The sequence below is a fragment of the Periophthalmus magnuspinnatus genome, chromosome 7 (assembly GCF_009829125.3).
Source record: "Periophthalmus magnuspinnatus isolate fPerMag1 chromosome 7, fPerMag1.2.pri, whole genome shotgun sequence".
NCBI lineage: Eukaryota > Metazoa > Chordata > Actinopteri > Gobiiformes > Gobiidae > Periophthalmus > Periophthalmus magnuspinnatus.
The window spans coordinates 5656490-5683460 of NC_047132.1; the positions used below are offsets into that span (position 1 = coordinate 5656490).

The following is a 26971-nucleotide window of genomic DNA, read 5'->3' on the forward strand; positions in this document are numbered from 1 at the left end:
GGTTAACTGTGCACAAGAGCTATCAACAACTGAACTGAAACGTAAATAAAACAGGAACCACCCCCCAGGTTGATGAAAAGCGAGAGAAAATGGAGGAGCGGTGTGGACGTGAGGTGCTCGTCTTGACTGATTGTGTTTCATTGAAGTGGTGCAAACATCATATTTTGGTGTTTATATGCTACAGATGTGTTTATTTGCTAAAAAAGGCGTTTGTGAGGGGTTTTTTTGCATCTAAGTGACCCTATCTTAAACAATTCTGGATCACAGGCTGACTCACTCCTTTTATAGACTGCTTCACAGCTATTTTCTCTTCTGTTACTGGTCCTCAGTGGAGTCTCATTGTGTTATTATGGTTCTCTCCAGGGTACAGTGCTTCCTTCCACCGTATTTAGTCTGTGGCGGTGGTTCTCAAACTGGTACCATTGGTGGCACTCGAGCCCCTTCTGTTTAGTGCAGTTCAGAGTGTACTTTGTCGCCAGGGGTTAGAGTTAAGGGGTCGAAATGAGTGCATGTAGCCTCTAAAAAAGAAAAAAAGTATGATTATTTAGACGATTTTGGAACAAGTATTCAATTTAGTACATATATCGGAAAAAAAAAAAAAAAAACTAAAGTAATAGTATCAGCTGGAAAGTAAAGTAAAAGGATTCAAATACCTGCTTAAAAATGGACTTAAAGAGTAAAAAGTACAAGTATTTCATATTGATTTTGAGGTCTGTGTGAAATTAAATGTAGTGATTTTCATCAAGATTTGCACTGAATTTTGTTCAACAGAAACAACTTAATTGATATTATAGTATTTTTGTTTAATGAACGTGTTAAAAATAAACCCTCAGCCTTTCCAGCAGCCTTTATCAATTAGTAATAATAAAAAAAGCAAAATACTGCTCTCAAATGTAGTTAAGTAAAAGTAAAAAAGTATCCACTGTAAAATCCACTTAAGTAAAGTACAGATACCTACATTTTTTACTTAAGTACAGTGCTTTACTACGTTTACTTTATTGTGTTCGACCACTGTACTTAGAGCAGTGTTATTTTCCCTATTCTCTACCAATGCACTGCTTTTGTACGATCATTATTCATCACATCGTTGCAAAAAACAAATAAAAAAAACTTTAATTTGTTCAGGTTGACTATGTGACAGCCCTAAATGGAGCTAAAGATCAAAACAAAGCATTTCAGGCTCAGACATATTTCAATAGTTCATAAAATATTGTGACACTTAAAACAGCTAAATCACAATATTGTCAAATTTTAGGGGTTATCTTTTTTCACTCTTTCAAAGTGACCTGAAAAATCATGAATATTGACTACTTTGTAGCATTAGTATCACAGAGCACCAGCAGGCTACTGTAAACTGCTGTAATGGATCATACTGTCAAACCAAAATAAAAACTTTGCCTGGTAGAGGGAGTATAATCTGTTATAGAGGAAATTAACTTCTTAAATTAGATCTATGCTGGTACCTCGTAGACTTACAAATAGCACTTCTGCTCTATAGCTCCTTTTGCAGTCATATTTAACAGCCCCACTGTACCTGTAACAGAACAGTTTTGGACTGGATAAATTACATTGGCATTCACTGTGGAGACTTTTACTGAATTCGTACTCCAGCTGGAATCCACCTTCTGATGGGTTTTTAAGAACTTTCCATTTTGTCCATTGTGGCTCGTGTGTATTTAGATTATACCGATAATATACCACAATGCTTAAATCACAGTTGTTTAAGCTCTTGGACACAGTGTAATTAGACGTGAGGCTTAGCTGTGTTTCATGAGTGATGCATGCTGTATTAGAAGTGGTCAGGTTTCAGCCTATCGTCACTTAAATGCTGGAAATATTTGCAGTGGACTCGTGTTGCACCTGTTTTCTAGAAGGCTCTGGGGTTGTGTGGAAAATCTGGCTGGATCATCAGAGGGTTATGGTAGGGTCGCAGTATGATGGGCAGCCTGTCGTGCTCCTGATAAAACTCATTGCTGAGATGATTATCACAGACATATATAGGCCCGTTCATAACACTAACAGTCTCTCGTGTTACAGCCACTTCTAAGGCTGAAGACAGTGACGGACAGCTGACCTGGACTCTGTTCAGTGGGTGCTGCTTTTCATTCATAACTGCATCATAGGAAAACAAAGAGAATTATACATGTTTTTTATGATTAATCCAGTTTTAATTTGTGTCGGTTTTCTTTTGGCAGCATCTCTTATAATAGTTAGAAGATGGTGTGTAAAATATGCAACTATATAATTATAAATATGAGTCAGTTTACTCATTGGAAGCGTTTGTATCAGAAAGAGCATTCAGCTGAAAAGTATTCAATAGCAATTTGATGAAATTTAAAGGTACAATATATTTTTTTTTCTGCTGGAGGGCCCATCACCTGCTTGTCTCCATGGAGATTGTTGCTTTACCTGAAATGTTTCACTGTATGACATTCTTTAGATCAGGGGTCTCAAACTCAAATTATCTGAGGGCCATAGGAGGAAGAGTCTGGGTGGGGCTGGGCTTATCAGGTATTCCACAAAAAAAGCTTTGTTAAAATCTTCTCAAACGTCATCGCTGTTCAACATACATGAGGAAATATGGCAATTCTTGTGGATTTTATGGATATACATCATTTGTTGAATCTTTTGTGAGTACACAGCGCTGGGGTTTACCTTCTACACGCAACATGGTAAGGCCACACTAACATTTAACTTTCATATTGTCCTGCGGGCCACAAAATATCGTCTCGCGGGCCGCAATTTGCCTCCGGGCCGCGAGTTTGAGACCCCTGCTTTAGATGGAGACAAGCAGGTGACATCATCAGGTCAAGCTGGAGGTCAGGGGCCTCATTTATAAAAGAGTTGATTAAACTTGACTTTAAAAAGGTTCATAAAGACAAAGCACAAATTTCATGTAGGTAAAAAAAAAAAATTGTTTATAGAACCCTCCCTACACACTCCCTGACGCACTTAAATACAGCAGAGGATCCGTGGAAACTTAGAGAAAAAATGAACTCTGCATCTCTGAAACATCTGAACACACTGACTTGTACTGCACTTGTATTTAAATATAAGTGCTTTATTGAAACGACTCACACAAGAAAGGCTGTTTAACTCTCACTTTACAGGTCTGAATGGATGTGAGATGTGTCAGCGCCGCGGTCCACGAGGGCGTGTGTGGAGGAGGCACGGGGAATACATGGATGTGTGTGTGTGCGTGTGTGTGTGTGAGGAGGAAGGGGGAGTGGAGCCGCGGTGCCGTGCACGTGACTGCAGTGCGACTTTGATCATGTTTGGCCATGTGCTTCCTCTGTGGATAAGCTGTAAGAGAGGGTCAGACATGTGTCCAGATCATTTCATAAAAGGACACAGTGTCGCTGCGGGAATCATCCAAAACAGTTCAGTTAGATTCTGTGTTTTTTCAAACATGTTTCAAACATGCACCAAACATGACTTCCTAGAGCCTGTCCCTTCACTGCTCCTCTCTGCGCTCCTCGTCTCTGAAAACTGTGTACACAACTCCAGACTTTACATGGAGGCGCGTAATTGCAACTTTGACGCAACGAGCTGCATACGCAAATTTCTGACCTCGTTTTGTGCGTACAGAGGGTTTATAAATGAGGCCCCTGATTTGTAAAGAGGTGCCCGAGCTCACAGTAACAGTGCACATTATTTTTCAGCAACAGAATGCCTTAAAGCAGAGACAAATCCTGCACCAGAAATATACATAGTTGTCCTTTAATCAAATCTCATCAAAACCCATCATGTCTATCTTAAATATAACTACATACAACAACAAGTTAATTAGTTACATACACCAACAGCTTAGTTAAACATGAGTAGAGGCGTTCAAGTAGCTGGGAAAGAAAAGGATAGCTGGAATTGCTTAAGCCCTAGCTAATTTTTTGTCATCCAAATCAGGAATAAGGTCATAGCTCCACTTTTAGCTATCTCTGCCATACCAGCCACTGCTGATATGTCAACTTTACATTACCTCAGCCGCCTACATTGCTGTGCCGCATTCTTTTATTTGTTATATAGACCTCCTTGGACAAAACCAATTGAGTTCAAAACTAATCTGAAGTAATCTAATAGAAAACAACCACATAACACACAAAACGACCTTCAAAATGACACCCTTTATATACTTGAGCTGGGTTTCACATCACGTTATATTGTTCTCCTGGAATGTTTAAAGGACACGGGGAAATGAGTATTATTAATTTGCCTAATCTGATCAATGTAGAGATGATAAGGTTCATTCAGACTAATTTATCTGTATTTATATTATTATTATTATTATTATTATTATTATTATTATTATGTCAAACAATCAATACAATACAATAATGCTGGTTCCTGCCCCTATTTGAGAGCGGGACATCATGATACATTCAAATCTGAAAATATCTAGTTGCTAAGAGACTTAATTAAACACTGCGTCCAGTCTAATAAATACCAAGTTCTAGGTCAGCGTTTTCCAAAGGCCCAGGTGGATGGGGACTTCATATCTTTTAAAGCTGAGAGAAGCACAGCCCTCTGAAGCCCTCTGAGTGACTGCGTTTGGCCCAATATGGTCTGGAATGTTGAGACATGTGATGCAGAGAAGCTAAGCGACTTAGATGGGAGAGTGGGCTCTGTCTCTGTAATATTATTCTAAAGCACTGTAGGTAAAAGAAAACTCACACATGCTTTACATCCACGGAAAATGATTGCAGCACAAGTCTAAATATTGCATCAGGCACCAGAGAGACAGAGTGTTTGAAGAAAGGCTTTGCCACAGTCTGAGACAACGGGAGGTGAATACAAATAAGACACTAGTTACTTAATACTGATACTAAATCTATAGCACACAAAATAGGCTAATCATCCAGCTAGGTAGCCAGGACTTAACCAAAGCCGGGTTGCTCAGTTGACGTTAACGAATGGGTCAAATACAGTGGACTAATTTCCCTATAAAGCAAGTTTATCTTATCTAAAGATTGTGAAAGGAAATTATATGTTGTTGGATGGTATTTATAAGCAAACAAATACAATAACAGTGAGCTCTTGTGATGTGCATAGGTGAAAAATGTGCCTTGAACTCAATGGAGAAATGCCTGAATTTAAGCAATGGCTCCATCTTGTGGCCTAATCAGGAAATGCTAGTATTACCTGCCATACCTCTGCAGCACAGGCTTTGTCCTCATCAGCATCACTGTAAAGTTGCCTGGGCTGTTGTGTCGAGGTAAAAGTCAACAATGTCATGTCTTCAACTGGGTTATAATTCTCATCTCTCCACAAACCTTCATTAACTGCGCTTGAAAAGAAAGTACGTTTAAATTATACATCCATACCATTTTAATTAAACATATCATATATACTGTTGCATTGTTGTGTTGATAAGAAGCACTGACCTTTATAGCGGCTGTTACTTGTATTGTAGTCAGGGAGCCCACGTGGTTTTGTAGTGGGTGAGTAGAAAAAGCCTGGTGACTCAACAATAACCTCTAATCTGGATTCAGTATTTCCTTGTCGCATTAAGAAAACCTGTCACAAATTAATTGCACATTGTGAAAATTACTCTGGTGGTGTCTTGTGCTCACGTTGTTTACTACTTTGATGCCTCGTGGTTCCATAGATTCTGCCAGGCTGATGTTGAGCCTGATGTCATCCCACACAGCAGCGCCCCCTGGCTGTGGATCTAAGGAGGATGAGCTGCCAATCTTCTGAGCCTCTTTTAAATCTGTCGGTGTCACCCCCTGTATGAATGACAACCAGTGTAATTGTCAGTCTAGCTGTAAACAAATCCGATATAATTTAATTCAAGTCATAGTATGTCTAATTTAATCATATACTCTGATGCTTTTGCTGATCATTTTTCATTAACTGCCCGATGTAACCGCTAATCAATCTGAAAGCCTGTTCTTATTGTTCATCCTCAAACCTAAATCCGTTTTACACATTTCCATTCAACATTTTGTCATCTATGGATTTAATAAAGTCTCAGTATCAATAGATTTATTTTATTCTTGTGATTTGTGACACTCACTTGTGTTGACCTACGAGTCTGTCTGGCGTGGCGAGATTTGGCTTTTCTTTGGGACTCGGCCTCATCATCTTTGACCGGGACCAGAAAATGCCTGAAAAGGATCATTAGAGGGTAACAGAATGAAATACAGACTAATAACACACTTACTAGTTGCACCATTAGAATGACTCTAAATCGCTAAACAAAATATAGTCTACTTTGTGATTATAATTCTAAGAAAAAAGGTAAATTGGCCTTTTACTTTGCTTCATTTTGATCAGTACACTTCTTATCATATGGGCAAAACTGACAAAAAAAATTGTAGTATTTGAAGAAGCTGTTGGACATGCACTAAGAATGGACATGCTTTGTGTAAGTTTACATTATGGATTGTTTAGTCTCATAATAGGTTATTTAATACTAGTTTCATTGTCATTTACCAAAGACGTAAGGTCGTACCATTAATCTGATTTTAATCCAGATCTGGATTCAGGCATTTCTAATTGTTAATTATCATCTTGGTTGTTTTTCATCCTGAGGTCCACGGTCAATCCCCTGTCAGTAAACGTCTGTGGTTTGGAGCAGAAATCCAATTTTGGAGAAAGAAAAAAAGACATTTGACTGACCTAAATAGCAAAGATTTTATACTCGTTTACCTGCTCTTCCTCTATCTAGTGTTATTTGTATTATCATATTATCTTCAACATTGCTATTGACTTTCATGTGAAACACTTTTGTCAGCTGAAGTTGTTTTAAATGTGCTGTTGTGCTTGTTTTTATTTTACGCATTATTTTAGACCCACTCAAATAAAACTGAAAATTGTGATCAATCAATATGTTTGTCATATTCCCTGTGCCAATCAAAATGCCTCATAAGAACCGCTATGTGCTCACCACCTGCATACTGTAACTATACCACATTTCCACTGGTGCTGTTAAGGGAGAAGAAAGAGCTGAACCAGCATCAGCATCAGGTCATGTTTTACCCAGAGCAGTGCCCCGCCTCTGCTTTTACTGCTATTGATCTCTCTGAGGAGAAATCACTGTCAAACCTCCAAGACTCTGCTGTACATATATAACAATGTATTATTCAGTTCAAACTTCAATATAACAAGAATAGCATCTCTAAAAAAGGCATTAACGAAACAGTAAAAAGTTGTATTACAGGCCTCAAAGTAAAACAAAAAGAGATAACTCAAGATAAAAATGTAAGGAAAAAAACAAAATCATTCCTACACATTAAGAAAATCAACATAATGACTGCACATAAATTGTTAATGATCAGAAGTACTTCAAAAGAGCAATAGCCGGCAGCCAACTCAAACAGTGTAGCTAATAACTAGTCTCTGATGATCAGCCTCTGAACTGAATCAAAAGACCCTACAGCACCACAAAGACAGTAAGAAAAGAAGAGGGAATGATGGAGAGTAAGAGGACTTACCGGGGAGCAAAGGCTTGCATGTCGCTCACTAGGGGAAGGTCAGAGCTGCTGTAGTGAGGAGGGAGAGGCTGGTATGACACTGTATCAGGCGCTGATGCAGAGGAGAGAGAGATGCTTCCTGCTGCGAAACAGGAAGATGCTCATACAATCGATATCAAGCATCAGCACTGGACTAAAGCAAGAACACCCTCCAATTAAAATACTATACAGCACATATCTGACCCGATAAGTTACCAAACGCTATGAGAATAAATAATAACTTTATAGAAGAATTTGATAGAAAACCTTTACGTTTAACTAATCCACATGACTTGACCTAAAGTAAACATATTAAACTTGTTTTGAAGAAACATTGAAAAACACAATTTGACAACATACATGGAAAAGTTGCACAGAACATGGTTAGTTTTTTTCAATATATTCTGCAACCTAGGCAGGGTTCTTTAGACAATATAAATGTATGCACTGTGTAATTCATACACTTGTAGATTAAGAATTTCACTCATAGTCTCATACAGTCACAGACAGAACAAAAATCAAAAACTGGAGTTTATTTAAAGAATGCAACGGACATGTAAGATTAACAAAAAGGCCTTTGTTGAAACAGTTCTCCTGGTGATCAACTCTGCTGAAAAAGACAGACTGTTGTTTTGCAGCTTGTGCTGTGAAAAAAAATGTTGTCACTAACATGAGACCCTTTAGATCATAATTTAATTGCTCTAATTTCAGCACTATAATTAGAGATCCCAGCTTTCACCAGTATACTCTGACAACACTCTGACATCACACACACAGCTTCAGTAACCAGTTTAAGTGCAAAATATGAAGAATCTCCTCTTCCAGTTTTCTCAGTTGGCAATGAATTAATTTGAAAATTAAAAAGTACAAAAAGCTACCCACTAAAACTTTCCCAAAACCTTAACATACTTCTATTAGCTGTCAGTGGCAGCACAACTGCCTAAGTATTCAGCAGATGGATCGCTCAGTTTTTTTGCATGATAATCTTATGACACATTCCACAGTGGCATTAGGCAACTGTTTTAATGTAGACAAGCAGGTTTTGTTTATGGCTTTATGGCTGTATACTATGCAGCAACTGCATGAGCTCTAACCTTGACAACAAGTGCTAGTGTTGGCGAGTGGAAACTGTTGTAGATTAAGGCTTCTGTGGTTGTTTTAGCAGCAAGACCTTCAAACCTTCCTTCCTACTAAACCTCCTAAACCAGACCTTCCTACTAATAAAAAAAGACACATCTTTGAGGTAGACAGACTTCTGACCAGACATGCCTTTTTCAAAGCAACCACACTGTTGATACTGCAAGAAAAACCTATTCAAACACAATGCTTCCTTATTTCTGTGTTGATGTGTGTGTGACACTCAGATAGATTCCCTTTTATTTTGTGGACAAGTCCATTTCAAAAGTCCATGACTGTGGGATGCACTCCTGTGAAATAAATGAAAAAAATATGGTTAAAATGAGAACAGGTGATGCTTTGTATTACATGTTCTTACAATACTTACATTTGTTCTCTAGAGCGTCTTGAACTTCCTCCTCCAACGCTTCCAGCTGTGGCTCTGGCTCAACCTGTTCAACCTGGTCATCAGTCTCTACCTCCACCTGCTCCTCTTGTTCTTTAGGAAGCTCTGCCACTTCTGGTTCTGCTACTGTTGCTGTCTCTTCTTCTACTATGCTTGTGTCATCTACAGTGTTAGTATCCTCTGCTAGTGAGTCCTCTTGTGCAGGTTCTTCTTCTACTGCTTCTGTAGCCTCCTCTGGTTGCTCCACGATCTCTTCCTCTGTTATTTCTTTGGTTTCTAACTGCTCCTCTGGCTCAGGTTCTTTTGACTGCTCTGAAGCTTCTTCATCTTCTTTAGGGACGTCCTCTTGTGTTTCTTCTACTTCCTCTGCATCCTCTACTCCAGTGCTTTCATCAATTTTCTCTGCTTCTACATCTTCAGTATTTGCTTCCTCAGTTTGAACATTCTCCTGGTTTTCTGTCGTCTCTTCCTGTACAGGCTCAGTCTCGACCATGTCCTCCACTTCAGGGGTAGGTTCCTCTTGAGCCTCTTCAGCTTCCTCTGGAGCCTCCTCAGCTTTCTCCTCCACGGGGAGCTCTTCTGGTGCAGCTGGCTCCTCCTGAGTAACATCTACCATCTCCTTCTCCTCCTCCTCCTCAGCAGGTTCAGCCAAGACCGCTTCATCCGTCAGTGGAAGTTCCTCCCCTTCTGTTGTTCCTTCTACTTCTTCAGTCGTCTTTTCTTGTGGTGATTCTGCTTCTTCCAAAACCTCTGCAGCAACATCCTCCAACACCTGGAGACGGACAAAATGTTACTTATTTCGTTGCACTGTTTTGGATCAGGCAAAGCTCTATGTGATTATATGAAAAATGAACTGGCTCAGTTGAAACAATTGCCCACAGCAGTTTCAAAGCTCTGGCTGCCACCTACCAGACATTTTGAAGGTTGCAATTGGCTATTGGTACAGAATGATGGCTATATTTGTGTCTTTCAGCCCCAGTGTAGATGTGTAATATTGTCATACTAAACAAAATATAACTTCCCAAAGTAACACAGAAAACCGGATGTTTAACAGTTTGCTTCTCAGAAAAGACTCTCCTCTGTGTTCAGCTTCATACCAAAGTCCAAAGACCCACATGTATTAGTGAATTGCTCCCAGTGAATTAATGTGAAAGTGGTCATGTGACCCCCTGGATAGGCTCAAGCCATTCTTAACTGCTACATAGTATATATGTAGTACATACAACTTTATACCCTTAACCAAATTTGGCATTATTTTGTATGGTAACAAAAACAAATCTGACTTTAAAACTTTATGTCAAGATTACCTGCTCCACCTGCTCCACCTGCTCCACCTGCTCTTCCACTGTCGTTTCAGTTGCTTCTGGGGCCTGTTCGGGTTCAACCTCAGCTCTGCAAAACATAAGTGTCAGAAAAGTTAGTTCATTTACAGTGCAATTTTCAACAACTGTGATACTTAGAAAAACTGCTAAATTGTTCAACTGTAAAATATATTCAAAAATGAGTACCAGTATGTTTTCACAGATGAAGGGGATCTCACTGTGGGTGTAAAAGGCAACATGACACTAGCCAACACAAAAGCTTTGGCAAAATAAACACTGAGTTATGGCTGAGAGGAGGTGAGCTATTTCTCTAAACCGGTAATTCTTAAAATGGTTCACACTATGTGCCACTTACAATATCTACATTCAAGCACCAATAGAACTAAAATGAAAAGTAATTTTCTACTTTCTGTGTAGTGTTTACAGATGCTTCTTATTGGTAAAAAAATAAATAAATAAAAAAATAAAAATCTTTAAAGATTTCTTGTTCAATTGTATTTTTAACTGGGTATTTGGAGTCCGTGAAAATTATGTGGATGCCCAGTTTCACTGCAATTTTGGAAGGTGACAAAACTGCCTGTTCATTAGTGGCAGTAAAAGTGAAAAATAGAATAAATAAAATAAATGCATGAGCTGCATAAGCCTCTGAGTACCACCAGAATACACCGACACACCACAGTTTGAAAACAACTGGCTAAAATAAAACATTTCTTTTACCTCACACTAGCTTCCTCCAGTTGCTCCCTTAGACTCAGCAGTTCAGCAGCTTGTCCATCCACACTAGCACTCAAAGTAGTAACTTGCTCGGCGAGTTTGGATTCGGCTGCTCCCAGGTTGCTCTCTAGTGCTTCCACTTTGAGAGATAAGCCATCTCCGAGTGCGGACAGGGCCTCCAGCTTCAGCCTGACCCCCTCAAACTCCTCGCTCTTCCCCTGCACCAGACTCTGGATGTGGCCCAGCTGCTCCGTGGACACTGTGGCTTGTTGCATTTCAGCCAATCTCGTTTTCATCTCTGTGTGCAGTGATAACACCTGGGTAGGTAGGTCTGAGGTTTTAAGCTGTTCTGCCGTGGCCAGCGCCATGCCCACTTGTTTCTGGGCCAGAGAATAGGACTCTTCAAGTGCATTCAAGCGGGATACCAGGCCGTCTGAAATGTGCTGTGGCAACAGGGTAAATAACAGAGATAAGGCAAATGAGTGATGCACTTTCCAGATGTATACTTGTACCACAGTGCTGGGTGGATTCTCTGCATAAACACTAGAAAACATAAAAGATTGTGCTAATGTGCTTCAACGATCTAAAACCCTATTTAAAGTGAGCCAAATAATAGGCTACAAATTGCTGGTCTAAAATATTTGAACAGGACTGGGCTGGTTAAGTTTCTTCTCTAACCTTGAGTAATACAGAGGCAAAGTGAGAAAAGTGCCCTATTCAGAGTATTCTCCAGGGAAGTGTTTGGAGTCTGACCTCTTATATAGGGTTCATATGTATAGATCCCTATAGCTCAGGTCATGGACAGGAGTGAACACAGGGTCATTCACTTTAATAGTGATTGAGTTAACACTATTGGATTTTCTCCGAAGCCCAGTAAACAGTCTTTGGGCCTAGTAACATTATCACAAACTATATTTATCCTTGGCTCACTGCATCTGATTATAATTATCCAGGCCATCCATTATTCAACACACACTTCATTGATATTTTTTGAATATTAAGCTGTCTTTATTTGATCTTAGTAAAATTCTGTTAAACTGTATAGGTCAAGTATAATCCTCATTACAAGCTTCAGCAGCTGCCTGGAGGTTTGAAATAGAGTTTTGTACTCTTATCCAATAAGGGACCTGGCATTTTGAAATCTGATAGAGGCCTCCACTTTGCAACTGGCAACGTGGATTGATGGCATGTGCTGGACCTTTTCTTTTAGATGCTATAGCATACAGTGTATATTTAAGCCTTTCCAGAGATAATGTGGGTATTACTCTATAGATTATATTACTTTAACGTAATAACACTAGAATGCAATGTAAAGCATTTAAAACTTACCTTTCCACTGGACTGTCTGAGCTCTTCGTGAGAAGACTGTAGTTTGGCTATTTTCATCTGTATTCCCATAAGATTGTCAGTCAAATAAGTTAAAGTTTGGTGCTGTTGGAAACAGAACCACGCGCCTATTGCGCCTCCAAGTACAACAACCAGCACTAAAACCAAGGCCAGGGTGTAGTTGTTCCCTGCAGCGCGAACTTCAGACTCCAGAACATCATTCTTGAAAAAGTTGTCTTCATGTTTGTGGTTGTTCTTCCCTTTACGATGCTTCGCTGTCATTTTGTCCCACGGAGGACACAATGTTCTCGGAGCTTTTACGCACGGAGCCTCTGACTCAAACGCCTCGATTTCGGTCCAAAGTGCCGTTTAAGTCAAGTCACTTTAACAGACGATGCACAAATCGACCTGGTTTTTAAACCACTGCACAATAAAGTCCTGATAAGCTGCAGTAGGCACTTGATGTGGAGCTAGAGGGAGATGACAAAAAGGGGGCGTGTGCCGCAGACAGCGTGTTCGTCCATTCAGGAGGAAAAAGGAGGAGTGTAAAAGGAGGAGTGAAAGACGAGGAGTGAAAGAGGAGGAGTGAGGGGCTGTGCAGCAGCGGGGAGTGGCTGAGACCCTGCACCACGTGCGCTGTCATCTAATGGAGAAACTACACGTCCACTGCTCGGCCCATGGGCTTGGGTCACTACGAGCTATTTATGACCCAGAGCCATAGCTGCACGAGGCCTGGTGCACACAGCCTGCACATGCTGTGTGGGCATGTCATCACATGATCTAAGGAAGCTCCTTGCAGTGGAAAGCACGACTACAGGGCATAGAGGCTCTTCTATTATGTGATATATGTAATTTTATTATACAATTACTCAGTCAGTATCAATCATATTTGTATTCATATTCATAATATGATCATTTAAAATTAAGTGTCACACACACACTGCAAATGATTACACCATAATCTTCTGTTGCTTTATTCTGCCAAGAAGAGAAGACAAAAAATATGACATATACACAGATAAAATATTAAATATTTTTTATAATTTTGATAAAGCTGTAACTTTCAGAAACAGCTCACCTCTGATGCAGAGCACAGTGGAGCTCTGGGCTCTTCCCAGTGCATTCTCTGCTGTGATGACAAACTCTCCCATATCTTTGGGTCCAACTTGAAGGATCAACATGGAGCAGACCCCACATGTGTTGGAGATGTAATAGTTAGTGTTTGTGTTTAGACTGATGTTATTTCGGTACCATGTGATGCGTGGTTTGGGGTTTCCTGTCACAGCACAGCTCATGTAGCATTCATAACCTTTGGGCGCAGTGTGGAGTTTCAATGGAACAATGAAGGTAGGGGCACATTGCAAATCACAGTTCTTTCTTGACGGCAAGCTCAGAACAAACTTTTCTAGAAAAAGAAGAAGAAATTATGGTTAAAAGTCCACTATGTATCTTTTCTGGTAAAGAGCTCCATGGATATATTATTATCAATAACATTTCCATGGAGACAAGCAGCTCTTTACCAGACATTTGGCACAGTGCACTTTACGCATGTCTGTTATATAAAAACAGATATAAAATACAGACTACCTCTCTTCTTCTCTCGTCCCCAGGTAGGTGATTCTGAGGGGGCTGAAATGCCCATGTCGTTCTTGGCATAAACCCTGAAGTGGTACTCTCTCCCCTGCATGATGTTACAAACTGTAAACCTGTTATTAAAAAGTCGGTCGGCTACTGTACTCCATGTGTGTTTGGTGCTGTCCAGTTTAGACACAGTGTAGTGGAGGCGGTCATCTCTCTTTTCATCAGGAGAGGGTTCCCAGACAACCGTCACTGTTCCTGGGACGTTTTCCTCCAGCTCCACTGGGCCTGGAGGCTTCGGGTCATCTGTAAACAAAAAACAACTGATTCAGAAAACTATTCAGATAACTATTATTAATGAAAAAATCCTAGAGAGGATCCCAGATTTATAGTGGTAGTTGGATTCCTTATCAATTCCTCATAAGAAGTATCAAAAAGAAAAATTCCCAATTTCAGCTGCACTTGATTATTTTATAATTAATATTTCATTTTATAATCAGGAAACTGAGCTCTAGACATCAGATTTATAAAGGACAGATGTTGTGATGACGTCTGATGATGGATTATTATCTGATCGTGAAAGACATGAGCTCAGTTTTACCTGTGACTCTGACCTCGGTGCTGAACGTCTCTTGTCCCACGAGGTTTTTCACCAGAATGGAGTAGATGCCTGAGTCTGAACGTTCAGATGAGGGGATGAGCAGCTGGGATGACCCATCACAGTTACTCACTGTAACACGCTTTGCCACAGGCACATTGTCCTTCATCCACATAATGTCTGGTCTAGGGGAAGCCTATTAAACAGTATTATAATAAACAGGTCTATATACTGCTCTGTATTAATAGTTTGCCAAGGCGTAATGTAGTTACGTCTTACCTCAAAGTTTACTGTTATCCTGACTGAATTTCCTGCTCTCACCACTATGAAACTCTTCATTTTCTGATTTGTAAATTTTGGTCTCACTTAGAAGAGAAGTGGAACAAGAATTCAAACAGAAAGCAATACTTATAATAAAAAGTGTATTTACTGTTTATAACAAAGTATAGTTATCCACATGTATTTTAACAGGAGTGTCACACATTCATTTTCTTTTATCTTCTTTTATGAATCTGAGGATTCGTATGTACCTGGCAGAGGCATAGACATCACAAAGTTGGGCAGCTCTTCAGGGGCACTCTCTCCTCCATCATTGACAGCTATCACTCTGACCCAGTACAGGTTCATGGACCGGAGGCCTTTTACACTGTATGAAGTGGTGATCATAGGGGTGCTGTTACATCGAGACCATTCACTCGACTCTGCATTTCGAATCTCAACAAAATATCCTTTGGCTTCATCCCGGATTCCCTCTCTCTCCTCAGGTTTGGTCCATGTCAAGGCAAAGTGTGTGTAGGAGGTTTCTGTCACCTTCAGGCCTATTACTCTTCCAGGAGGCACTAATAATAATAATAATAATAATAATAATAATAATAATAATAATAATAATAATAATAATAATAATAATAATAATAATAATAATAATAATAATAATAATTATTATTATTATTATTATTATTATTATTATTATTAATATTAATATTAGTATTAATAATAGTTTTATTATTATATCATTTTTGTGTATAACATTAACAAAGTTATGCTGACAGAGAATACATTAAATGCCATGTCAAATGTCATAATAAAATTGTGAACTGAATGTTAAATAGGCCCAACTATGAGTTCTATGAATGTTATATCACATTAACCCACCATGAGGCACTTACTTTTGGGATCTCGTGCACAAACAAACTCAGAGGAGTAGCTGGATTCTCCAGGTCCTGAAAGGTTTACAGCTGCCACTCTGAACTCATACTCCAAACCTGACACAACATCTTTTACAGAATATTTCTTCTCTGGGGACACAAAGTAACATCAGTGGCTATAATTAACATCACATCAGGAGTTTAACAGTTCTTTTATGCAAAATTACCTTTTATTAGTTCACCAGATGGGTTTACAACTGACCACAGATTGCTACCTTTTTTGCGCTTCTCCAAAATGTATCCCACAATCCGTGAGCCACCCGTCTTTTTTGGTGCAACCCATTCCAGATTTATGCAGTCATCATAAGCATCTGTTATCTTTGGTGGTGCAGGAGGCCCTGGGAAGGCTGAGACAACAAACACATATCCATGTTTCTTTGCCTAGAGTAAAAATATATTGCCTACTTACATTAATGACTGAATATTTTGAAAAAAAGGGTAAGCAAATAGGCCTATAATTATATTATTTATTACTATCACATTCCCAAAAATGAATATGTGTACTTAATTAACACTTAACAAAACAAAGGAACATGGTATGTGCAGTTCCCTGTGCATATAGTGTACAACAAAACAATGCATTTAGAGACATTTGAGCTTCATTTTCCTATTTAAAGCAGTCCAAGATATTTTGAATTATTGCGGTATCGTGATCATGTCCCACCTCTAGGGTAGAGCCACGCCTCTACGGTAGGACCACGCCGCACGGGTGTGTTTTAGCTGAGTAGCATATTCCTTTTTACATTATTTATTACACTGAACACTATTTAAAGAGTATGGTGTGGTTATTGTTCAGTTTACTTACCTTGACTTACCCTCAAATGTTCATTAAAACTTAAAATGATAACATTGTAATACAAGTTTAAAAACAGATGGTTAGCATTTGTACGTTAGGCTACGTAGAATGCACCGCTTTATAAGTAATTTAAGAACTCCCAAAATAAATAAATGGATGAATAGAAAACAATATGTGAAATGAATGTAAATTTGTACAGTAATGCCACGTTATATTTTATTATACAGGTTTGTTTGTTTGCCGTAGGATACCAGTGTTCTGAGACCTCGTCTTGATGTAATTAACAATAGCGCCATCTTTTGTTTATTGGTATGTTTCATAGACTATTATTTCAGTTTTACTTACATACATACTTACTTACTTTACTTACTACATATTTTTTTCCATACAGTCAGTTGGGGTTTACTCATTATAATTTTTCTAGTCACAATAAATATTAAAACTAAATTGATGTTTAAATGAAATGCAGTAACTATAATAAAACAATTTTAGTACAGGCCATCCACTTTATTTGGGAAAGATGAGATTCTAGCTTTAAAGAAGGTTATTTATGCTTTATATGCTTTATGTTTAGGTTTAGGAATTAAAGATTTTGGTTTGGGGCTAAGATCAGCTGTTTGTACTGTGAACTCAGTGGTTTAAGAAGTACTCAGTTCTGTCACTTAAGTAAAAGCACAGGTACTGGAGCAAAAAAATATGCAAGTAAAAGTAAAAGTAAAAAATGTACTTAAAAAGTAAAAGTATTTTGTGCAGATTTTGAGATATAATAAAGCGTCACATGATTTTGATGCAGATTTGTGCAGAGTTTTGTTCAACAGAAACAACTGAATCAATATGTTTTTGTAGCTGTTTTTATTTGAATATTTTTGTTTGCTCAAATTATGAACATGTTAAAAATAAACTCTCAGCCTTTTCAGCAACAGGCCTAATAAAAAATACTTTTACTTTTCAGTCCAGTTAAAAAATGTAGTATTTAAAGTATCCACTTTAAAATGTGAAGTACAGAAAATGTATACTTTAGTACAGTACTTTACTCCTTTTACTTTGTTACGTTCCACCACTGCATAGACTGTATAAAGAAGTGGACAAAGTGAGTGGCACGTCACCCACAGCGTTTGATTCCACTCAAGTGAAGCTCATTGAGGCTAGAGCAGTTATTGGGACGAATCTGGCGCCAAGTTCCATATTTGTAATTCCGACCGCAAGTGTCATAACAACCAAACCGTCAAACCTGCCTGTATCTGGTTTAGCAGTGATTTGTCGTTTATTAAAGTTCATGCAATAGTGAAATCAAAATCTCAAAATCATGTAGAGCAGATTAATATTAACATTTTATGACCAAAAAGACGAGCCTGACTGCAGCAGTTACAGAGAGACGGGCAACAGTTTTCCAATGTAAAGTGAGTTGGAGCCAGAGTTGATGGAGTGCGCCCCGGTCACTTCTTATTTGCTAGCAGGTTAGCTATGTCCACTTATATATACAGTCTATGGTTTGTACGCACCTAGGGTACCCGCTTGCATGTCATCCGTCTCCAGGAGCTCGCTGACGCCCTCTGCAGTCACGGCACGGATGCGGTAGCAGTATTTTCGCCCATGTTCCACATCTGTGTCACGATAACAGGGCACCCCTGGCACTTCACCCAACTTCTTCCACGTGTTCCGACCCACCTGCTGACGCTCCAGTATGTAATTGGTCACCGGTGAACCACCATCATCTTTTGGAGGTCTCCACTTAAATTCAATGCAAATAGGTGAGCTCTCAATCACCTCGGCTGGACCGAGGGGACAGGTGGGTTTATCTGTAATGAAAATGTCCTAAAGGTTTGATGTGTAGGACTGAATTTCTTTTTAGTGATTTGTTCATAATTTTTATATATTTGAAACTTCTATTTCTAGGCCTTGTTAATATCTTTCTTTTGGTAAGTAGATTTTATTTCTAAGTGTTCTATTTTTCCACTTCAAGTTCTTGTTGCTTGTCAACTTAAATTCATTCATGTAGAGAGTTACTTACCAAGCACAATTAGCTGTGAAAAAGACTCAGTGAAACCATCTTCATTCTTCAGTTTTATCTTGATTTCTCCCGTGTCTTTCCTTTGGCACCTGATCAGAAGTAGACGGCTGTGGCTTGAGGCCCTCTCGATCTTCAGGTTGGCGTCCTCTTGGAGCTCTTCTTCCTCTCGGTACCAGTGAATCTTTATTGGATGATGTCCAACAAAAGCCACTTTGAAGACAGCGCTGTGTCCCACTTTAATTGTCACAGGTTTAGTGAAAGCTTCTAGATCCTCTGCCACAAACCTGGGTGGATCTAAAAAAATCCCCAATTAGTCTGGTGATTATTCTTTTGATGTATTAGTTGCTTGGATTGCAAAAGGCCTGTGAATATGAGATTTTTAAAATTCTGACATGTACATGGCATGTTTTGGAGTCTGTATAGTTCAGAAATCAATTAATTGATCACAAAATTAGTTGACAACTATTTCAATAATCAATTAGTTGCAACCGCTGAGGCAGTCTGCAGCTGAGTGTGAAGTGGCTGGGGTGAGAATCAGGTCCTCTCATCTGAGGCCATGGTTCTTGACTGGAAAAAGGTGGTTTGCCCTCTCCGGGTGGAGAGTCTCTGCCTCACTCTGTTCAGCATGCTCCTGGACGCCTCCCTAGGGAGGTGTTCTGGGCATGTCCTGCCGGGAGGAGGCCCCACCTTGGGGTCCCACCGGAGGAGCTGGAGGACGTGTCTGGGGTGAGGGAAGTCTGGGAGTCCCTGCTTAGACTGCTGCCCCCGCGACCCAGTTCCGGTTAAGCAGAAAAAAATGGATGGATGGATTAGTTGCAATTAATGGATGAACTTGTTTCAGCCCTACTATAATGAGTCATATATATGTGCACTTTTGTACTGCAAAAATTAGGTCTTTTGTCTAGTTTGAACAATAAGCTAGTACAGTAATTACTGTGAAACGCCTAGTCTTAAACAGATTTATTGTCAAACCTTTAACATTGACCATTGCTTCTGTTTTGCGACCGTCTGCCTCAAATCGATATTTCCCAGAATGTTCTTCTTCACACTTGGTAATGACTAATGTGTGAATGACTCCATCTTTCCATGTTTTGAAGTTAGCATCATCGGATATCTATTCAAGGCAAAGAATAAAATGAACAATGGAACCACACAAAAAAATCAGCTGTGATTGGAAATAGTCTGTAACCTTTTTGCCGTCTCTGAACCAGGCTCCTTCACAGTCTTCTCTGCTGAGTTTGCACGTTAACTCGGCTGACGCACCAATCACAGCGTTCACATCTGACAGGCCCCAGATGAAATGAACTCCTGGATCTACAGACACATTCCACATAGGGCACAGTTAAAGGCAACATCCGAAACTGACTTTAATGAGATTAATTTTGTCTTCTTGAACTATAAATGCCTTTGTTTTCTTCAAACAAAACTGGTATGTTAGAACCATACAAACAACCAAATTAATCTTTTTGGAATATTAGAAATGAGTTATGGAAAACAAACCATTATGTGTTATAATCGTTTCTGTGCACACATGCATGCTGGAGTATGTGCCCTGCATTTGAGGCTTGATTGCTCAGAAAATGTACTTATGCACCTTCCTCCTATCCCCGTGCCTCTGTACTTGTGATTCTTTTGAAAATCTTTCAATACTGCGCTATGCAAATTTTAATAATGTTGTGTAGCCATTTTCAAAAATAAAAACACCATAAATAAAAAATTGCTGACTGCTGGTTGCTATGGTAATCAGTTCTGCAGTTTTGAACAGTAAGTCAATGGACCTGCTTCAGTTATGAAATTGTTTTAGATCAATATTTGCAGTCACCAAAATGTATAATAATCCTATGTGATTGTTTCTTACTAAATATGATAAAAGCCTAAAATGTTTTAGCTACAGTATATTATTACGTACCTGTTTGTCTGTTACTTGTTACTTACCAATAACTACATCTTCTATGAGCTGAACTCTTCGTTTTCTCTTTGAACGTGATGTAGATGTGCCATTTCCTTTCTCTCTTTGCTTTTTTGTGCCTTCCTTTTTACTTATGACACCTGTAACAAACATAACAGAGCCACTGTTGAGTACACTTTGAGGTTTAAATGTGTGTTTCTTTTTGTTTCACCTTGTGCTGAAGCCTGTAGTTTTTGACCATGCTCTGAATCTGTTGTGGAGAGGAGCTGGTCTGGCTCTTCACCGTCCTCCACAATGTCACCTAGTCCATCTGGCCCTGAGGTAAGGCAAACTGAAGGTTTATTTATCCTCATATAAAACAGTTTCTTCTTTCACAACTGTAGTACAGGGGTCATGTGAAGTATTGTGGTATTGGAGCAGAGAAAAAAGGACCCTGGATCTGGACTGCCGAGACCTTCAGGCCTGCTTCACACTGTCTGGGGAAACTTTGAGGTGTTAACAACTGGTCAGTGGTTGCCAAGTGGTGAGTCTGACTTTTAAACTTTCGATTAAGTTTATTAAGTTTAATACAATAGAATTTTCACTGAACAATATCAAGTTTACAGGACACACCTTGTTGGTAATTTATGGCAAATGTGTTTAGATTATCCCTGTGTCCTAGTGGGTTTATGTTCAACCACAAGTTTTTCTCTATGCTTTTTGAAAACCTTTTGGACTTTGGAGCACAGTTGTTTCTTATCTCATATTTATGGTTTTCATGTGTGTAGGATGCTGTGCTCCTTGATACGTTTATAATAATTTCAAATGTGAATTACCAGATTCAATGTTGCTTTGTTGTTGTTTCTTTCTTTTCGAGGAGTCTGTTTTGAAGACTTTGTTATTGTTGACGTCTTCATCATCAGAAAGTTCAGTCTCTGTGGGTGGAGTAGTGTATTGAAGTATCATTTCTTCAGTAGAGTCATTTAGATTTGCTTTTACCAGGTGCTTGTGTGCCTTGTTGATTCTTCTTCTTTGTCTTCTTTGATGAACCTTTTTTAGAGGCTGTTTTGACTTTCTTTTTATACTTTTCAGGATTACCATCTTCAAACACTGCGTCTACAGAATTATACATGCTTAACTTTTACTTGGTGTAAAACTACAACATAGTTAATGCAGTATATTAGTGCAGCTTACTGTTATTGTACTTATCATCTGAATGATCTGTTTGGTTACTTTTCTTGTTTGACTTTGATAAGTTCTTGTCAGTAGCAGCAGAGTTTTCAAAGTCATCCTCACCTTCTTCTTCACATATTTCATCGTCTTCACAACTGTCCACTTTATTTGTCCCTACAGCAAAATATCAGAATTGGACCCCAAGGTTTTTTTTTTTATACCTTTCTTTTTACATTAATAATACTCTCTAAAGAGTCTACCAGAGTTATGGCTTTTTTGTTGAATCTTGTTTGGGCTCCCCACAGCTTTTTTTGATTGACTTTTCACAGTTTTACCATCTGTGTTATCTTCACTGTAGTTTTCATCTAAAACAGTCATCAGGACATTTTCTATTATTTTTGTCTTATTTTATGTTGTAGAACATACACAACAATGAATTTAAATGAGTACCTATTGATTCATCTTCAAATTTCAACTTAGATCCCGACTCAGATCCAGACTCAGATCTGGACTCAGATTCCGACTCAGATTCCGACTCAGATTCCGTTTCAGATTCTTCACTGCTCTGTGAATATTCGGAGCTTGAATCATAAATATCCCCATTGATACCTGTGTTAACAGAAACATACAAGACACATATTTATTTAAAATATTATGAACTTTAAATTGCACATTTGATTTATGTTTAACATTGTATTTATTTTTGAAAAATGATTTGCAGTAGTTATATGTCATAGTATAAAGGATGTATTTGTAGAGTGTGGGCATCTGTTCCTTGCTCACATTGGTCCTGAGTCGTGTTTTTCCTGTTGTTCTCTCTCACTCCATCATGTTCTCCTGTCTCATCTGATGTGTTTGTGGAGCCTTCTCTGGGTCTTTTGTTCTTGTCTTTTTTCTTGTCTGTTTGCTGTGTTTGACCAGTAGCTGCCTCTGATCCATCTGCCACATTAGTAACACTTGACTGTCGACCATCTTTTGCTTTTTTGGTGTGTTTATTTTCTCTCTTCCGCTGCTGTTTGAGTTGTTTTGCTTTTGCAACTGCTAAAATCCTCTCAATTTCTTTTTGATTTTTAATTTGTTGCTCTTTGGCCAGTTCTTCAATGTCAGCGCTTGTTCCTCTTGCCACAGTGGATTTCCGAGGTTTCATGATACCACCCGGAGCAGGGTCCTGGTCATCTTAAAAATCAATGAATTTACAATATAATACACATAACCACGCTCCAGATTCAGTGACAACAATAATGATCAAACTGTACCTTCCACAAATAGTAAAGTGCTACAAGACACAGTGCCAGCCTGGATTGAATAGATTCCTTTATCCAGAAGCATGCAGTCTTTAATCAGCAGTCTGTGGATGAGTTTATGGTCGGATACACTTATGCTGTACTTGTCACTCTCTTCCAGGACACAGTTTTTCCCTTTCCAAGTGACTCTGGGCAGGGGCTGTGTCAGGACACACTCAAATAGAGCATCCTCTCTCTCCTGGGCTTTCACCTCTTGAATTTTTACAACAAAGTCCACATTGGACTCTGAAACCATGCAAGACGAGACAGACAGTTCAAATTAACATGTGGAGAGCAGAGAGTAATATCACTAATACATGTGAACAGATAAACCACACATTGTGGACTTGAAAAGTCTTTCGCCATGCCTTATAATATTTTGCATTAACTCTAGTTAAAAAAAAAAAAAAAAAAAAAAAAAAAGACACACAACCATTGCAATAATAATTTAAAAATAACTGAGATTATGGTTTTGTCAATTAAAAACACTAAAGTTGACAGTCAATGTTTTTGATGAGTAAATGATACACACATTATAATATAGAACAGAAAATAGTGTAATATGGCCCTTTAACTGCTAATTCCAACATGCCTCAGCTGCGTTTAACTTTTATTTGAATGTAACCCATTAACATAGCCTTGAGGCTGTTAAAATTAGTATTATGAGCTATAACCAAATAGATGACCTACTTAAATGTTGAGTTGAAAGGAATGCATTGTCCTCACTGTGAGGCTCAGCGTGTTCTGTCCCAAACTGGTCCATGCTCCTGTTGAACTCATTAGATTTACCTCCAGTTCTAGGACTGGGGCTTTGTGGCCCATCCTCATCTGAGGACATTACTCTCACCTGTGAAGTACACACCAGTGTCATAAAAATCATTTACTTTAACATTTGTTGACTGTAGAGTGCTTTAAAGAGCTACATGATATGATAACTCTGCTCAATCATTTTGTCATATGAATAATTTGGCTCAGTTTACAACTAGACCGTTTTGGACTATAATAAGAAAATACTAACTATCAACTTCAACTATCTTCAAAGAGAATATCATATCATGCTTGTAAAATGTTTAGTACATGTAGATATTGTGTTAGATTATAAATGTAGGCCTGTCACGATAACATATTGTGAAGAATGTTATATTATTACAGAGAAATATAACGATAAACGTTAATATTCACAATTTTATGACACACAATAACAATACTGCAGGATAATCCCAGTAAGCATTTTTTAAACAGTATCATTTAAAGGCATGAGTTGCAACAAATAAACAGCAGAATGACTCAACAGTGAGCCACAGAAGGGACTTATTCAAACTTTTACTAATTTACTTAATCTTTTTAATTTTTTCTTTTACAAAGAAAATGATGAACATTGAGCACCAAAATGTATTGTTCTAGTGTTCATATACTGCTTTGACTTGAGTTTGTAGTTTTGGATGTGCTCACCTTTTGTGCTCTTCTCTTTTCCTCCAGTTTTCTCATGACTAAATTTATATCTGAGACGCCAAACTCATCACAGATTCTCCTGTAGTCTTTTTTATCGGCTTTAAGCATGGCGCTCCAGAATCTGTCTTCCTCTGCTTCGTAGTTTCCTGTTTGGTTTTCGTCATAATTCACTTTTCTATAATGACAAAATAAAATCCCATTTTTATGATTATGCATTCCTCCCATATCAATCATACGATAATTAGTTCAAATAATATTGTGTTTGTGTTTTTCTCACGTTTTCCTCAGCAGCTTTCTGAAGTCTGAAGGATTTGTCAGGACTGCAATAGTTTTCTTCATGTTATTGTAACAACTTTAATAGAAAAGAGTTGTATTTGAGGTAATTAAGAAGTGACTTTTTCTCACCTTCTTTCAAATGTAAAGCTGTTGTGCACACAGCTTTACCAAACTCATTTACAGCTATACATTTGTAGGTATCATCATCTTCAGCAGACACATTCAAAATCTAAAAAAGCAAAATAACAACATATTTTTACATCATTGTGTAGAAATAACTCATAAATATAAATAAACATACCTCCAGTATGTGTTCCCCGGTGGCTTCATCATATTTATTTTTATATTTCTCTTTATCTGATATAGTTCCTTTGATTCTGCTCCATGTTACCTTGGGTTTGGGTTCACCTACAACTACAGCCTTAAAAACAACCACTTTACCTGGAGCAATATGTGAAAGTATTTGTTATTGTCCAATAAGTAAAAGGGAAAACAAATATATTTGAAACACACATGACCTTCTTTGACGTTCACAGGCGTCACTTTACATTGGAAATCAGGGTGCATTTTGCCCTCAGGTAAATGTGGCACATATTGTGTGATTGTCACGCCGGGAATTTTGGATCGTCTCCGAATGGCAGCTGAAAAATAAATACATTTGTTAAAATATTGCAGAAAGTAACAGCTATTACATTTGTTTGCCAGCAGGTGTCAGGCATGCCATTTTTGTGAGAAGAAGCTTTATCAGACTATCATGTATTGAGAATGTGTTATTGTTACAAGGGATGAAGGTGTTTGCAGAGCATCATATCAGTTATGTTTCATAGACTGACAAAACTCCTGTAAAAATAAAGCTAAAGGTCCTATATTCTTGTGAGCTTTAAGCCATGTTGTAATGTTTCCTCTTCAAAAACCTGGAGTTATTCGTCCCTCTACATCTCCAAAGCTCAAAATGCTCTGTTCCACCTTGTGATGTCATGTAGCTGTAGTGAACAGCTCCTTTTACCTTTAGTTCAGTAGAAACTGGAAATTCTAGGGCTGAAATTATCCAAATGATTCTAGTGAAGGTGTGTGGAGTTTAAAAACACAGTGGAGCACTTCCAGGTTCCAGAGGTTGGTTAAACAGATCTACCTTGTTGTCCCGGGTTAATGCCAAACCAGAATGAACTGAAATGTTATATTTTACCTGATTTGTTTCCTGACACCTCATTAAAGTGCTGAATGTATCGATGAACAAGTGAGAAAGCTGGAGAATAGAAAGGAAATGAAGCACTGATTGAATGGAACTTTTAAACACTGAATACAGTATTGTACAGTACAGTATCTATCAAAAATAACAACCACAGTGAGGGGTAAACAAAAACTTCACCTTGTCTGCCTCCGGAGCCTGATGGCCTTTTCCACATTTTAGCACCGTGTATCCCACTGTAAGGAAGAATACTGTATATATATATATATATAAGTCATATTAAGTAAAAGATAGTAGAGTAATCTTTTTATTATCCACTGACATAATGTTATAGCAGCCTGTGAATTTTAATAGTCAATAAACCCACACAGTAGAGATGCTGAACTTGATCCCAGTGACCATTTGACAAGAAACCCAATAAATTCTTTACATTGTGGGAGCAGGCTACAAAACCTAAATACTTTATATACGCAGATGTCTGAGGCGCCACACAGAAGCAAGTCCTCTCAGTTTACAAAAGCTACGTAAACTGTTATGTGACTGTGACAGACACCAGCTCGTCATGCATCACGTCATATGATAAAGTTATGTTTTTTTTACTATCAACTATATAATGGATCACCTTGATAAACGATCATTTATAGCATTTGTTTTTCCTTATTTGGTGCAACCTTATGCTTTATTTGTACTGATAGAATTGGCAAAGCTTTTCGTTGCTCTGTTGTCAAACACTGCACAGAGCACTCTGTAGGTCACAACATCACAAAAGTTATTCTTAAAGCAAAATTTTGACAAACAATGCTGACATCATCCTAAATAATAATAAATATCCATAAATATCACATAACTAGAAATAACTAGCTTAGCATATATTTGCATAAAACAAAATAACAAGCCATAAAATAAATCAGTGTTTGTCTGACCTGTATTTAAACTGTATTAGATTTACTTTCAAGCTATTTCTGCAGTTGTCAACAGTATATTAAAATAAAAGAAAACACAATACCTGTCTCGGCTCTGACTCAAGCTGTGTAGATGTGGTGTAAAGCTGAATCCTGCTGTGTTTTAGTGGTTAATAAATCCTGTGGGAAAACATGTCAGAGATGTGCTGCCTGGAGGATGTGCTTAGAGAGTGTTTGGACACTTACGACATATGTCTTATTATTATTAAGAGGCTGGAGGGAGGG

The 26971-nt window shown here is 38.4% G+C and overlaps 2 protein-coding genes and 1 long non-coding RNA gene across 4 annotated transcripts; all 3 read right to left on the reverse strand.

The window, feature by feature from the left end:
* Positions 1-5641: 5641 nt before the first annotated feature.
* Positions 5642-7523, reverse strand: LOC129456394 (uncharacterized). The gene is made up of 3 exons (XR_008648740.1): positions 7434-7523; positions 6014-6104; positions 5642-5723 (listed from the first exon to the last, which is right to left on the reverse strand). It is a non-coding gene; the product is annotated as an uncharacterized LOC129456394 (long non-coding RNA).
* Positions 7524-7969: 446 nt separating this feature from the next.
* Positions 7970-12858, reverse strand: zgc:66479 (uncharacterized protein LOC327541 homolog). Of its 2 annotated transcripts, none has more exons than XM_055223110.1 (5): positions 12339-12858; positions 11013-11452; positions 10308-10365; positions 8956-9745; positions 7970-8878 (listed from the first exon to the last, which is right to left on the reverse strand). In XM_055223110.1, coding segments are annotated over exons 1-5 (1569 nt in total). In that variant the 5' UTR covers positions 12618-12858; the 3' UTR covers positions 7970-8876. The 2 variants fall into 2 exon arrangements, with proteins under 2 accessions (XP_055079085.1, XP_055079083.1); XM_055223108.1 differs by having other exon boundaries at positions 10281-10365.
* Positions 12859-13308: 450 nt separating this feature from the next.
* Positions 13309-26001, reverse strand: LOC117373890 (immunoglobulin-like and fibronectin type III domain-containing protein 1). The gene is made up of 27 exons (XM_055223216.1): positions 25965-26001; positions 25782-25841; positions 25105-25236; positions 24897-25030; positions 24725-24824; positions 24597-24639; positions 24320-24494; positions 23558-23714; positions 22841-23113; positions 22368-22760; positions 22035-22193; positions 21645-21758; positions 21411-21527; positions 20644-20748; positions 20459-20572; positions 19713-19837; positions 19496-19637; positions 18524-18817; positions 18015-18311; positions 15884-16063; positions 15678-15806; positions 15042-15350; positions 14791-14876; positions 14515-14707; positions 13923-14219; positions 13414-13740; positions 13309-13313 (listed from the first exon to the last, which is right to left on the reverse strand). Exons 1-27 carry the CDS (start codon positions 25999-26001, stop codon positions 13309-13311), a joined length of 4497 nt encoding a protein of 1498 aa, XP_055079191.1.
* Positions 26002-26971: the final 970 nt, after the last annotated feature.